The sequence below is a fragment of the Microdochium trichocladiopsis genome (assembly GCF_020744255.1).
Source record: "Microdochium trichocladiopsis strain MPI-CAGE-CH-0230 chromosome Unknown B0I36scaffold_8, whole genome shotgun sequence".
Classification (NCBI taxonomy): Eukaryota; Fungi; Ascomycota; class Sordariomycetes; order Xylariales; family Microdochiaceae; genus Microdochium; species Microdochium trichocladiopsis.
In genome coordinates, this window is record NW_025763551.1 from 958888 (window position 1) to 972720 (window position 13833).

General features: G+C 56.2%; 5 protein-coding genes across 5 annotated transcripts; 2 read left to right on the forward strand and 3 right to left on the reverse strand.

Moving 5' to 3' along the window:
* Nucleotides 1–840: 840 nt before the first annotated feature.
* Nucleotides 841–3241, reverse strand: B0I36DRAFT_249053 (glycoside hydrolase family 3 protein; the record flags this gene model as incomplete). Its single annotated transcript, XM_046150441.1, has 3 exons — nt 841–2414; nt 2488–2695; nt 2756–3241. 3 exons carry the CDS (start codon nt 3239–3241, stop codon nt 841–843), a joined length of 2268 nt encoding a protein of 755 aa, XP_046009181.1.
* A 2062-nt stretch (nt 3242–5303) lies between these two features.
* On the reverse strand, nt 5304–7082 carry B0I36DRAFT_151794 (G protein alpha subunit). The gene is made up of 5 exons (XM_046148527.1): nt 6838–7082; nt 6519–6703; nt 6224–6381; nt 5892–6150; nt 5304–5817 (listed from the first exon to the last, which is right to left on the reverse strand). Exons 1-5 carry the CDS (start codon nt 6953–6955, stop codon nt 5473–5475), a joined length of 1065 nt encoding a protein of 354 aa, XP_046009182.1. The 5' UTR covers nt 6956–7082; the 3' UTR covers nt 5304–5472.
* Nucleotides 7083–8457: 1375 nt separating this feature from the next.
* B0I36DRAFT_414282 (uncharacterized protein) lies at nt 8458–9297 on the forward strand (the record flags this gene model as incomplete). Its single annotated transcript, XM_046162019.1, has 3 exons — nt 8458–8512; nt 8570–8861; nt 8884–9297. The coding sequence occupies 3 exons, from the start codon at nt 8458–8460 to the stop codon at nt 9008–9010; spliced, it is 474 nt and encodes a 157-aa protein (XP_046009183.1). The 3' UTR covers nt 9011–9297.
* Nucleotides 9298–10591: 1294 nt separating this feature from the next.
* Nucleotides 10592–11147, reverse strand: B0I36DRAFT_329590 (uncharacterized protein). Its single transcript, XM_046154725.1, has 2 exons — nt 10683–11147; nt 10592–10618 (listed from the first exon to the last, which is right to left on the reverse strand). The coding sequence occupies exon 1, from the start codon at nt 11136–11138 to the stop codon at nt 10956–10958; it is 183 nt and encodes a 60-aa protein (XP_046009184.1). The 5' UTR covers nt 11139–11147; the 3' UTR covers nt 10592–10618; nt 10683–10955.
* Nucleotides 11148–11530: 383 nt separating this feature from the next.
* B0I36DRAFT_329594 (Spermidine/spermine synthase) lies at nt 11531–13756 on the forward strand. Its single transcript, XM_046154726.1, has 5 exons — nt 11531–11723; nt 12216–12251; nt 12332–12624; nt 12684–12921; nt 13238–13756. The coding sequence occupies exons 1-5, from the start codon at nt 11693–11695 to the stop codon at nt 13519–13521; spliced, it is 882 nt and encodes a 293-aa protein (XP_046009185.1). The 5' UTR covers nt 11531–11692; the 3' UTR covers nt 13522–13756.
* Nucleotides 13757–13833: the final 77 nt, after the last annotated feature.

Here is a 13833-nt window from a genome sequence, read left to right on the forward strand (position 1 = left end):
ATACATCTTCATTTCCCAGCCTTGGAATGATGAGGAATCCTCCTCCTGGGCCCCTGTCCCAAAACCCCAAAAACGTCACCGTGCATCGAGCGCCCTGTTGAGAAGGCGACGAGCGAGCCAGCCCACCACGAAGCGAGCTCAAAGAGGTCCCGTGACGTTTCGAATCGAATTCAGTAATCCCAAAGGCAGAAACCGGGCACACAAACTCAAGGAGCGCGGCAACCCATAGAAACACCAAAAACGCAAACCGCGTGGCCGGCTGCAAATATTACAGGAAACTTTCGGGCCGGGGGCGGGAAAGCGTCGCTGTGCTGCCCTGCCCTGCCCTCGGGCAACTGGAGAGTTGGTGATGATGACGAATCATGATTAAAAAGCGCCATCCCGCCTTAGCCTCCTCCTACAGGACGGTAGAGCGCAAGGGACCCGCCAATCAGAGTTTGGCCAGCGTCGATTCCGGCCTTGTCAAAAAGCTGTTTTTTCCTCCTCGCTCAGCCTCCGTTCGGCCTAGCAGGCTCTAGCTTTGCAACGAGTATCAGAGTAGGGCAGGTGGCTGCCACTGAATTTGGAATTGGTTGATCCTGCAAGCATTGCGATGGCGGCCTCGATTCCCGGGACCATCTTTTGGAACTTTAACTCCTGGAATCAATACTGCCAAGACCCGGAATTTTTGCTCGAGACGCTGCCCAGTGTGGAGGGCTTACTATTTGGAGCATCGACACCCCCTTATGTAAGTACCCTTTCCTATGTGTGTGTGAATACCCAAAGCCACCTCCCATAACGCCCAGAAAAAGAAATCCAACAGAATTCAAACAGGCCCCATTGCCATTGCGCCAATTAAATTCACAGCTTCAGAGTGCCTTGCAGCGGCAGGTCGCGGCTGCTGGCACCGACATAAACCTGATACTCGCCCCCCTGCAGGCGCCACTTCTGTGTAACGACATCCCATATGCTCAAGTCCCGCCTGGTGAGCTCAAACTCGACCGTGGCCGTTTGTGTAGCATTGATGAACGGCTTGTCGAAACCCCGGAGCTGTCGCACGGGAGATCCCTCTCCCGGAATGCCCAGGTATAATTGCGCTGCTTCGGCACCATCGACGTCGCCCACGTTGGTGATGTTGGCGCGCACCGTCGCAATGACGTCCCACAAGTCTACCTGCCCGCCCTCCTCAATTGAGCCAGAGGGCAATTCGTCTAACCTCGCTCCTTCTTGCAGCGACACCTGCAAGTTCGAATAGTTGAATCTCGTGTATGACAGCCCAAAACCGAACTCGTAGCGTGGAGTGATGTTCTTCGCATCGAAGTGGCGGTAGTCAATGAGGACACCTTCCGTGAAATTCGACTGCGGAAAATTTGCGAATATGCCCTCAGGCAGATTAGCAGATAATAACTGCTCGTAATCAGACTCCTGCTTCGCGACCGTATAAGGAAGTTTCCCGGATGGGTTCGAGTCGCCGTACAGCAGGCTGACCAGAGCTCGCCCAGACGCCTCACCAGGCAGATGTGCAAAGATCAACGCGGTGACGTTGGCATGATCAACCCAGTCCTCGACCAGCCGCGCACCGGTATTGTGGAAGACAACGATCGTGTTATTGCAGCGATCTGCGACGTGTCGGATGAGCCTGTCTGTGTACTGGTCGAACAGACCTGTCCTGTCATATCCTTCTGAGGCATAAGCATTGCCGATGACCAAGCAGGCATCCGAGTCGGAGTAAACGTCGGGGTCTGGCGTGAAGAAGTCCCAGAACAGGGCAGTTCCATCATCGTAAGCCCGGGCGGCAATGGCATCAAAAGGCGAAGAAACACTGGCAGGAGTGACTGCGCCACTGCCACCACCAGAGAAGATGGTGCCATTAGGCGCAATCTGGGACCAGTCTTCGCCAACCACGTTTGAGAACCCCAGCTGAGTGTCTCTGCCCAGGTAGGAGCTTTCGCCTCCAAACGTCCAGGCTGCCACGCCGCCATTTGATTTGTAGTTCCACTGATCCGGACTCTTGGCACTATATCCAAAGATTGAGAGGACCATGGGCTTGCTCAGAGGCAAAGCGCTCTTCGTGTTCTTGAGGAGGACGTGGCCTTCGACAGCCCCGTCGAATAGCACTTGCCGCGAAGAAATGTTTCGGGCGTCTACGATGGTATGTGGTTTCGTGAGATCTGCCGGCATTCCGACACCGGGTTCGGGGAAGTCGCCGTCCTGGTTCATTTGGTACCACGATGCCATGATGCGTGTCGCCATGTCGTCCAGGCGGGCCCCGTCGAGCGAGCCGTTCTTCACGGCGACAACCAGCTCGTCCCCCCAAAGTTCACTGCTCGGCATGACCATGTCCATGCCGGCATCTGCGACGGGAAAGCCCCCATGAACCGCGCCCCAGTCAGAAAGGACGAAGCCTTGAAAGCCTAGCTCGGTTTTGAGCAGGCCTAGGGTACTGGACGTCAGTGAAAACTGTTGGAGGTTTTGCGTGCCCTGATGTGGGACAAAAAAAGTGCCTACCGTTCTGGGTTTTCGAGTTCTGGCAGCCGTAGGAATTGTTTACCCGGTTGTACGAGCACATGATGGAGGCGGCTCCTGCTTTAAGGGCGTCTTGGAAAGGCCACAAGTAGAGCTCGTGCATGGTGCGGTCGTCTATGTTTGACGAAATCGCAGCCACGCCGTCGCTGTTGGGGTTGCGATGTGTCTCTTGCTCATTGGCGATGAAGTGCTACAAGCCACATGTTAGTTGCAGTGAACCATCACAACAGCGACCATGGTATGTCCTGACCTTTGTGCTCGTCATGACACCCTGAGCCTGGATCCCCTGCACTGTCTCGAAAGCCAACACACCGGTCAAGTAAGGATCGCTCCCAAAGTTCTCCCAGTTCCTCCCTCCAGTTGCAACTCTGCCCACGGGTCCTACGACAGGCCCCAGCGCGACATTGACACCCTTGATGCGGAACTCTCGCCCCAAGCTATCCGCGCGCTTGCGAGCCAGCGGCCTGTTCCACGACGCCCCGACGTGGACCTCACTGGGGAACCCACTGACAAAATCCGTCGCGCGGACGCCTTGGCCGGCATCGCTGAGGCACAACCCCGTGAAGTTGAGCCGCGATATGGGCCGGATGTTGCCGGAGCACCCATTCAGGGTTCCAGAGCTTCCTGTCGACGACTCATCGCCAGAGACCAGAGTCACCTTCTCCTCGACCGTGAGCTTGGCGACAAATTGCTTGCCTTTGCGGAAGGCGTCGGCCCAGGCGCCAGACCCGCTCATCTGAGCTGGATTGTCGCAAAACGTCGGGAGTCAGTCAGTCCACGTGTGAAGAGTGATATCGAAGAGTGCCAGTCTGAGGGTCACTCACGAGACGGATATACAGGCTCCGACTGGCCATAAAAGTAAGTGTCATCCTTGATGACGGCGTTCGCACCAGCCCCAGCTCCTCCACTGCCTCCGCTGATGCCATCGCCACGCAGAGCCAACAGGCCCAAGAGCCCGAGCAGTGGCAGCAGGCATAACGCGACTACGAGGAATTTGCCTCGCCTCGTGTGCAGTATGGGGAAGCGGTCCTTGAGATGACTTCGCCAGCCGGTATCTGCTGGTGGGCCGGAGAATTTGGAGCTGTCACCCATGCCGTTGCTGCTGCCACCCATGTTGAGCGGCTCACGGGCATAATCTGTCGGGTGCCGGTGTTCTAATGGCCGGCCCATTGTGCTGTATGGTCTCTTGTGGTGCTGGAAAAAGAGAGTTCTTTGTCCTACACATGCAGATGGTGGTAGTGACTCTGCCGACTTGATATTGTGCCCTGCATCTGTCGATTGTTGTTTCCTGGAGCTCTGGACCCGCCTGCGCAGAAGAGTGTGGAGGTGCAGGTGTGGAGGGTGGAGCTCAATGTTTACTTTGGGCTCATTTCACCGCAGCCCAGAGGGTTGATGGGGCAGCGGGACTTGGAGCTACAAGGTACCTTGTAGATCGGGGAGTCGCACACACTCCCGAGGTCCTCCGTGAGGGGGTGACCAATCAGCCAACAAGGCCGCCATTACTGTACAATAAAAGTCCGTAGCGCTTGAGCCATGTTAATCACAGCCGCTGAAGACGGCATAGGGCAATCTTCAGCAGCGTTAGCGCGGACCCTTGGACACACAGATCAAGTGGTGCTTGCCACGTGCTCTCGTGCAATCAGCAGCAACATACACACCTCTTCACCCAAGGCTCTGCTCAATTTTTTGGGCAACCAGGTGTAGTACCACAAAAGTTTTTGCAGTGCCCAGGGTGTCCCGTCGGTGTGGTCCAGGATCTGTCAGGTACGCCCCGCAGCGACCCAGACAGGAATTGGGTCCGCCAGGAATCCACCTTCTGACCTGGCGATGTCGGATGATGCCGCTTTACGAGGCCCACCTCTCCAGGTGCTGCCTCGGCTGGCTTCACCGTTGACCGCATCCATCAATCATGATAAAAGGATGATCGGCAGGCGTGCCCAAGGATGTGCATCATAGGGGGCTGACAACCTGGATTTCAACGTCCGCTTGGGGCACATCTCTTCCACGCCCATCCGAGCCTGGCGATGGGCGCTTTAAAGTGTTGACAGCCAAAACGTAGTGTGTGCAGCAACCACTCTCCAGGGTGGCACGCAAGAATGAAACGACCATATCAAGTGGCCATGCTCTAACATGCATGACCTAGAGATTGTTTTCTCCTATCCAATGTGATTTATGACAAGAACGTTACGTACAGAAAAAGAAAACCCAAAACTCGTAGTGGTATCAACAGGACGCGTGACAGATCATAAAAATGGAACACCTCTTTTCAGCGCGTTTTCCCGCTCGCCTGCGCAGATGTGTCCCCTCCATGCTGCATGCTGCAGGCGCGGAGGTAAAAAGAGAAGGTTTCGCCGCTCTGATGCTACTCGACTTGTCGTAAATGGTACAAGATCTAACAGCCGGCTTTCAAGGTCGTTCTTGATATGCAAATATCGTATCTGCGACGGCATTGGTGCGACGGATGTCGCGGACCGCAAAGCTCGGCTGCAGAAATCCAGAGAGCCCAAAATGCAAGCCGCACAAGGTTTTCGAGGAGAGGAGTTGATTTGACGGTTGCTGATATCATACCCTGCAGGACCCGATGCCGGTTATTATGAATGTAATTATGGTGCAGGCTTTTGCGTGTAAATGATGGGTACAGGGACGCACAAGAGACGGGAAGCGTGCCTCAAGCAAAATCGGTCACGCTTTGATCCGTGCCATCTAGATCGGAGTTCCCAGGCGCCGTGAGGGCCAGACTGCCAGCGCTGAAAGACGAGCTGCGCAGCACTTTCTGGCCCCCGCGCCATCCACTTCTTTCTCTTTCTTTCGTGATCACCCCGACCCACGACTCCGTGTTTGGGAACGCCTCGGGAGATGGCGTGGTCTCTGTCCTAAGCTGCCTTGCTGCCAAGGGATTGCGCTTGCAACCACGATAAAGTCGGTGACGCGCCTCTGTTTGCACGTCAGAGCTCTAAAGTAGGTGACTCACAGTATCAGCTGCTTCAAGTTGCGCTGGATAATCATGTCTTGCACAGAACCCATCGTAATCTTGAGCAAGTTTGTGTCGGTGGCGTTGGTGAAGTGACCGTAGATCTCCTTCTCTGGATTCCGGTTGAGGGCGCGGAACTTGTCCATGAAGTATTTGCTGGCCTGCTTCCAGTCCTCCGCCGGGCCCTGGTAGTCTACAAAGCCGTGTGATGTAATTGGACTCGACGCTAGCTTCTCTTTGAAGAGATCCATCTTGTTGAGGAAGAGGATAAGAGCCGACTTGGTGAACCAATGTGAGTTTGCTATCGACTCCCAGAGCATAAGGGCCTCGTTCATTTGGTTCTGTCGATTGCGGCTCGTTAGTGTCTTGAAGCATTCCCCATGCTTGGAGGGGTTGCGATGATCGAGCAACTTACGCCGTCCTTGTCTTCAACAAGACATTGGTCGTAACCACTGATGGCCACCAAGAACATGAGACAGTTGACATTTTCGAAACAGTGTATCCACTTCTTCCGTTCGGAACGTTGGCCACCGACGTCGAACATGCGGTAGGTGAGCTGCCCGAGGTCGAACACAGTCTCGGTGATGCCCGTTGTCCGCAGCCGTGAGCGAAGAAGATCCTGGTCCGAGGGAACGTAACCCTTTTGCCATAACCGGTCAACATCTTCGCAGAAGCTACGAGGCCGTTAGCATCTCAATCCGGTAGAATACTGCCCTCAAGGCATCCAGGCCGTGCATCCTGACGTACTATGCAAGGTTGTCGTGGAGGGCAAATTCGTTTCCTTTCAGAATAGCTTTTTGAACACCCTCATCAGCCCATAGGCTTTTGATGGGATCAAGATAGTCCGGGGGCAAAGGCTCATTCGGAGAGATTTCGTTGTCTACAAGAATAAGAGCTTGGTTTTTCTGTTGCATGCGCAGATCAGTGGCAGGTTCTATTTCCTCCTTTGACGCAGCAGCCGAGGGCGCATGGACAACGTATGCTGACAATGCTTGTACCAGCCTCACAGTGCCCTGATGGCTGCGCGTTGATGGAGACTGACCTCATTATCTTTGTTCTCAAACTCGAGCCCATAGTCGGCCATAGCATCAAAGATCTGGCGCATTGACTGAATAATATTGTTGAACACGACGGGCTTCCATTCGAGCTTTTCGTTCTTGCTGAAACCGGTGGCGTAAATCAACTTCATCTGCTTGAGGATGGTCGACTTGCCCGACTCGCCAGCACCTGCATGCAAAGAGATAACGTCATGTCAGTGGGCGCGACTTAACGCCTCTGAGGGCGTGGGGTGCTGTGGCTCAGTGCCGTTGGGGGGTAGCTAGATGTTGAGACCCGTCTGCGGCAGCGCAGGGTGGACGTACCAAGCAGGAGGAGCTTGACCTCCTTAGCCAGGCGCTTCTCATCTTGTCGAATCTGCTTGTCGAGCTCTCGCGACCGGGCGAGGCCAGCCTCGTCTGTCTTTCTGCTGCCGAAACACATGCTTGCATGTGAGCCTGTCGCAGAGACCCAACTCGAAAGGGGGGCGGGCGCGGCGGGACGCTGGGGTGGGAGGACAGGTGCCGGATGACTACCTGGACCTTGATGTTCCGCAGACGGCAAAAGGCGAGACGAAGAGGCTTGCGCGGGAGCCTGGCATCAACTCGTCTTGTTCTTCGTCGTCGTCGTCGTCGTCGTCGGGCTGCGAGCAAAATCGGTAGGAAGGAGTGAAAGAGGAGCAGGGAGACGGCCTGGCAATGAGCACTGGGTTAAAACATACGAGCTATGGATTAGAGCAGGACTCGGACTCTGCATGGCCGCCGCCCGGCATGCTGGCTGCGCGGAGACAGGGAAGGGGGCCCGAGAGGGGGGTGGCGCACGATATACATACTGGGTAGAGCTAGGCGACCCATGCAGCGCTTGGGGACTGGCGTGCGAAGCTAGCGCGGGTTCGATGGGCCTTCGAACAGGCTGCCGGGCCGGGTCTGGTGCGGTGCAAGCGCGCTGGGGACATTCTGTCTCGGCGTGCTCACTGAGGACTTTTTCGTTTGTGGCAGCAGTCCGCCGCATCGGGCTCTCAATACGACGGACGGAGACGGTTTGGCGCGTGCTGGAGGTGACGGTTGGCTCCCAGCAGCCCGAGCGGATAGCGACAATTAGACGGACAACAGGCACCCCGTTTGGATGTTGTCATGTCCGGCCAGGCTCCTGGCAGGCCTGCAAATCACCCATCAAGTCTTCAGGCTGGCAATGCCGTCACAAGAAGTGTGTCGTTGATGGCGCCCTCCATGTGACCTGTCCGCTCGCAAGCAGCGCTTCCTTTTGTCGACTATAAATGCGCTAGTCGTAGCCGTTGGCTGGTTGCGTTGTTTTCTTTTCTCTCTCTGTAATGCTGTATTGCTCGTGCAGGGGGGGGACTGGCAGAAGGAAGACCCCGACACCCCTGGAAACTCAATACGGGAGGCTAGAGGTTTTGACGAGGAGGTGTGGGCATGCGCTGTAGCACCAAAGCAGCAAGCAAGACGGGGCCGGTGGTGAGGACGGCCGCGCCACCGGGGGACAGAGAGGGAACGGCAGAGCTGAGACGGAGCAGCCACACGACACACAAGACCCCGGGGCCTTGCTGGGCGGAAGAATTGGTTTTTCCCTGGACGAACCGCCTGCGCGCGTGGAATTACAGTATGTGCGCGCGCGTGCATTCATGGTGGTTGCCACAGCGCATGCCATGTGGCTCCCAGAGTTGGCGACAGGGCCCTGTGCAGAACGTACTTGCGTCCCGGCCCTTCCCCCGAGGGTCTCCCCTGCCCCTGCCCTTGCCTCATCACCAAACGCACCGGGCTTGCCAGCATCCTTCAGCGTCGCCCGCCAACCAGCATGTGGCGGAATCCTTTGCTGGCAAAAAACAAGGGTGGGCCCGTTGCTGCCGCAAGTCGCCCGGAAATACCACCAGCGGCCAGGAACACCTGCCCAGTAATAAGTGCCATCCTGAGATCCGCAGGCGCAAAATGTCAACGCCTCCCAACGTGGAATCTTCAGCATTGGACCCATCATCGCGCTTAGGTAAAACAAAGTGTTCAGTGTGTCGTTGCGTGAAACATAACGTATCCAGCCGCGCAGATCGGCCCTTGCTCTTGTCGTTAACCCCTTTGGTTCTATTGGGTGCCAACTACGAGGCACCCACGGGAACTCTCGTTGGTCGTGCCGGCTCTGCGGCATCCCCAGAATGCTCCCCAGGCAGATCACCGAGTGCGTGCCTGCCTATGGAGAGATCAAGAAGAAGAGGCCCTGTCAAATCAGTCTGGCTGGCAGACTGGGGTCGCGCCACGATCGGCAGCCAAGGTCGCTGGGTTGTCGCCGCGGCAAGCCGGAACCTCATCTGCGCAATGCATTGCATGAGACCAGGCCCAGGGTGCGTGATGCATGCCCTGCAGTCTTCGAATTGCTTCCAAGCCAGCCCTCTGGTCAATGATCTGGGGACCTGGTCAACACCCCAGCCCCGGACAGAAGAAGCCTCCGCCTACCAGCACGGGTCCTGATGATAATTACTGGCAGAACTAAAGTTTGCAGCCATTGCATGTCGTATTGGGCTGCCACCACACGTAGCAATAATTGCCTCTCTGGGGACTTCTGGCATCCACTTGTCCCAAAACCACCCGATCCACCGTGGAACCAAAGCACTTGATACCTTATACGGAAGACAAAGGCACCGTCGAGTCATGACTGGACCCGTCCGGGACCGCCAGCACGCTCAACTGGCCTCACCGCAATCGTCCAGTCCACTCGATCCCCAATAATCCTCGATGACGACAGCGTCGCTCTTGCAAGCCCATCAACCTGGCTCGTGCAGGTCGGGCAAGGACACAACTGTCAAAAGCAGTCACAATTGTAGATTCCTTCCTGAGCCATAAGACTCGGTATAATTAATTGCAATCGCATCACGGTCACGCAAGTCCCAGGCAGCCCAGGCGGGTTCCACACCCCAGCCTGTGGTGAAACGGAGCCCTGGCTGCCGCACTCCACTCGGTGGACTCTGACGACTCCATGGCCAATGCGCCCTCTCCTCGGGTTCCAACAGCGCAGCCCTGGTCCCTGCTACTTGCCCTTTATGGTTGGTGATGATCCGCCGAGATTCGCTTTCCCGATGTAGCTTGAGCTACACTGCTCCGAAGCAGTAAGTACTTGATCGGCTCCAAGCAGCAACACATTCCGAATGGCATCCCCCTTCGGCTTCGGACAGAGCTTGAGTTGATATCATGGGGAGTCCACTACCCACAGCACTCACCATGTGGGCAGGTGCGTGCCCAACAAATATGATTGTAGGGAATAGATCCAAGAAGTATCACGGCTCATGTTTGACAAAATGATGTTCGGCGCTTTCCAAGACGGCCTACACTGAATCAGTGACTCGTCACTTGCAGGTTGCGGGCATGCACCTGGAAGAGGCCTCTCCACGACGATGCCTTCAGCCCTGCAGACTAACCCTTTTCAGGCGCGCCACCTCCGAAGCCCCTATCTTGCGAGGTTTTCTTCTGACAGCAGCAGGGAAGGGCAAGTCGTCAAAAGCAAGCGCCGGCATTCAAGATATCTTCTGTACCTAGCGCGGTCACCAACACGCATCTTTAGTGCGTTGCCTAAGGTATTGGTAAGGTGGAGCGCTCAAGCCAGTGACAGGCAGCCAATCTTCACGTTAGCGGTCATAATCAGATCCCCATTACTCAGGTGCATACGTCTCGGCAGATATTGTGACCAAGAGTGCTGCCACAACAACCGCGAGTCTGTACCCGAGCCCAGTGGGTCGTTCGGCCGTCTCAGCGGAGGACATTGGCCGCACAGAAAGCCAGCAAGGTCAAGGATCCCTACTACGTAGGGCACACGATTCATGACGTCTCTGTGCTAAACTATCGACCTTCCTCGAGAGAACCAGACGAGCGCTGTGTTTGAGTTCATGTCCAGGTCTGACGCGCTTGGGCACCACCCATGCAGCCCGCGTTCACGATCGACCGACACAGAGCACATCCTGCCTGGACTAGTGGCCGCGAGTACAGTACTGCCTGCAGTCCGTGGGCTCACAACAACGTGGTTCGACGACCCTGGGACCCACCAGCCACGAGGCGACCCGGATCCGTGGAGCTCGGAGGACAAACAAGGCACAGATGGCCGTTCTTTGTAAGATCAGTCAAACTAGTTGCATGGCCAATTGACAAAACGAGAGACGGACTAACGAAAACAGCTGCACACATACTACATGGGCTCAATTGCTTGTCTCATCATGCTGGTGGACTGCAAACATGGCAGCCAGCTGGGTGTTTCGCGGTGCCGGGAAGGACCCGAGACTAAAGAGAAGGCGCAGTCTAGCGGGAAGCCACGCTGAGCTGGCAGGACAAGTGAGTTTCGAGGTGCGAAGGACTAACCTGGGTACCCGTGAGAGTCCAAGCGCGAGCTCAGGGTTAAAAGATCCCGGCTTAGCTTGACGATGGTGGTTCGGATAGCTGGATGGCTTCAGTTAGTTGGTGTGGATATGATGGCGAGTGGGTAGGCTTTGAGCGCGATTGCCAAGTCTAGGAAGCCGGCTTCGATCTTGATGTTGCAGGCATTGAGGCTGCCCGGGCATGGTTGCACACTGGCTGAGCACTATCTGGCACGAGGAGCCGCCGAGTCTTGATGAGTGCTGGCTGTGGTTGGACATTGTAAGCGCGGCCCTTGAGGCGGATTCTGCATCGCCAGCCGCCGCCCACTTTGTAGTGGTGCAGTGGTTGGAACAGCGCCAATCAGGAAAACCCCTACGCCCAGACAACATGGACTGCCCGAGGCGACAATGAGGCCGCCGTGGTTTCGCCCAAGTCCTGCTCTCGAAGCACTTGAAGGACCTGCTCGTGGCAACTGCTGCCATTGCACGCCTTGCCCCCAAGCACGGCCCCGCCGTCGGGCAGAGATTGGGCGAGGATGACGATTCTGGCGGGCGGTGCGCTTCTCCACGGCGTCGTGCCGGGCGTTGCACGGCGTCTGCCTCCTCTGCCGGCGCTCCGGCAGCACGCTGGAGCTTGCCGCCGCAAAATTTTCACCGTTGCGGCCACACGGCGGCGCCTCACGCTGCAACCAGCCCAAAAGTCGCATCTCCCACTGGCTTCCCCTCTTGCTCCTGCACCACCATCACCATCATCACCACCACCACTACCACTGCTTCTGTCCTCTTGTTGTTCAGCGTCCTCTCGTCGTTTCAACCAGCACTCCTATTCCACAATGGCCGAAATTGTTCACCCCACCATCAAGGGTAAGCTCTCATTTCTCGTTTCGTTCTCGACGGCAGCTGGTCCTCTACTGCCGGCTGCTGTGCCTTCCCTCTCGCCTGCGATAGTATGTCAAGGCTGTTGGTGTCGTCACGATGCCATATGCCTTTGAATGCATATCCATGTTCTTTTTCCATGTTCTTTCATCGAAAGCTTTTGCAGGCGTTTTTTCAAGTTTCACTTGCTTGTTCTGCCAGCTGCCATTATCGCTGCGCGGGATTGCAGAGACATTTGAGCTTCGTGAAACTGCCCCTCCAAAATTTTAGGTGGGGCACAAGGGTGACATCACAGGCCAGCCCAGTGCAATATCGGCAGCCGGGCCTCAACCGCAGCAGCCGTCGCCGCTATGCAAAACCCCATCACTTTCCCATTGGGCTTCATGTTTTCCTTTTTCAAGGGCCCTTCATACTGTTATGATTGTTTTTCCATGCATATTCACATATTTGCATTGGCTAGAAGCTAACAACCCGTCGCAGATGGCTGGTTCAGAGAGATCTCTGAAATGTGGCCTGGTATGTTTACACGACTTCGTCCATCCTGATAACCCCCCCCCCGACAGCTCATTGACGTCTTGTCGCTTCCCTCTTTCCAGGCCAGGCCATGACTCTTCGCGTCAAGAAGGTCCTGCACCACGAGAAGAGCAAGTACCAGGATGTCCTCATCTTCGAGTCCACCGACCACGGCAACGTCCTCGTCCTCGACAACGTCATCCAGTGTGTCGAGCGCGACGAGTTCTCCTACCAGGAGATGATTACCCACCTGGCCATGAACTCCCACCCGGACCCCAAGAAGGTCCTTGTCATCGGCGGTGGCGACGGCGGTGTCCTGCGCGAGGTTGTCAAGCACGAGTGCGTCGAGGAGGCCACGCTCTGCGACATTGACGAGGTACGTATTCTTCAGGCCGCGTATCTTTGCGGGCTCGATCGCTGACAGGATCGCTCAAGGCCGTCATCCGCCTCTCCAAGGAGTACCTTCCCCACATGGCCGAGGGCTTCAAGCACCCCAAGTCCAAGGTCCACGTTGGCGACGGCTTCAAGTTCCTCGATGACTACAAGAACGCCTTTGATGTCATCATCACCGACTCGTCCGACCCCGAGGGTCCCGCCGAGAGCCTCTTCCAGAAGTCGTACTTCCAGCTGCTGCACGACGCCCTCCGCCCCGGCGGTGTTATTACCACCCAAGGTTGTAGGTCTCTTTGTCTCACGAAAGCCAGGGTCTGTGGGCTAGCTGGGATTGGCTGAGCTCTGCTTGACATGGTTTCTTGTCCTTGGACATGGTTACTTGCAAGCCAGCGAGTCCTTGCTTTGCCCCGGATCCGGCGACTCACTTCCCAACTTTTGTCACTTCATGTTATGTTTTTCTCTCCAGTCATTTCATCCATCATCCATGCCCAAGTATTGTTGTATTGGAAGTTCCAATCTTGTCTACTCGTTCTTCGAGCTTCCCTCGCATTTCTACAAAAACATGCACTAACACAGTCTTTTACCCCAATTTCCAGCCGAGAACCAGTGGCTGCACCTGCCCCTGATCACCCAGCTCAAGAAGGACTGCGGTGAGGTCTTCCCGGTGGCCGAGTACGCCTACACCACCATCCCGACCTACCCGTCGGGCCAGATCGGCTTCATGGTCTGCACCAAGGACGCCGACCGCGACGTCAAGAAGCCCCTCCGGTCATGGAGCCCCGAGGAGGAGGCCAAGCTGTGCCGCTACTACAACGCCGAGATCCACAAGGCCAGCTTCGTGCTGCCGACCTTTGCTGCCAAGGCCCTTGCCAAGCAGTAGACTGATGGCCTGCGGGAGGAATTGCATAGCTGCTGGACCTTGGGAAACAAGATTGATAGTGCAGATCGAGGCTGAAGGATAGCTGCCCCGATTATCTTGGAAAGATCGGAGCATGCAAAGTGGTCACGCAGCTGTCGAGGTCGCAACTAGAGACGGCCCAAAGTACCAATGCGGCGAGTGGTAACTCCAGGCTGAAAAAAAAAGGAATAAAAAAAGAACAAAAATGATCAGAGCAGGCCCACGTCTCTCCTGTGCCGAGTGTGTTCATCCCAGTGCAGTCATGTGTTCCGAAATGCAGAAGCCGAGCCTTCG

Bases quoted from the DNA above. Each gene is read 5' to 3' on its own strand.
- B0I36DRAFT_329594 (XM_046154726.1), top strand. From the start codon at position 11,693: ATGGCCGAAATTGTTCACCCCACCATCAAGG. The intron at 12,252-12,331 runs GTATGTTTACAC...CCCTCTTTCCAG, and splicing joins GATCTCTGAAATGTGGCCTG to GCCAGGCCATGACTCTTCGC. The intron at 12,625-12,683 runs GTACGTATTCTT...GGATCGCTCAAG, and splicing joins CGCTCTGCGACATTGACGAG to GCCGTCATCCGCCTCTCCAA.
- B0I36DRAFT_329590 (XM_046154725.1), bottom strand. From the start codon at position 11,138: ATGTCCAACCACAGCCAGCACTCATCAAGACTCGGCGGCTCCTCGTGC.
- B0I36DRAFT_151794 (XM_046148527.1), bottom strand. From the start codon at position 6,955: ATGTGTTTCGGCAGCAGAAAGACAGACGAGGCTGGCCTCGCCCGGTCG. The intron at 6,704-6,837 runs GTACGTCCACCC...CTTTGCATGCAG, and splicing joins GGTCAAGCTCCTCCTGCTTG to GTGCTGGCGAGTCGGGCAAG. The intron at 6,382-6,518 runs GTCAGTCTCCAT...CGCATGCAACAG, and splicing joins TTGAGAACAAAGATAATGAG to AAAAACCAAGCTCTTATTCT.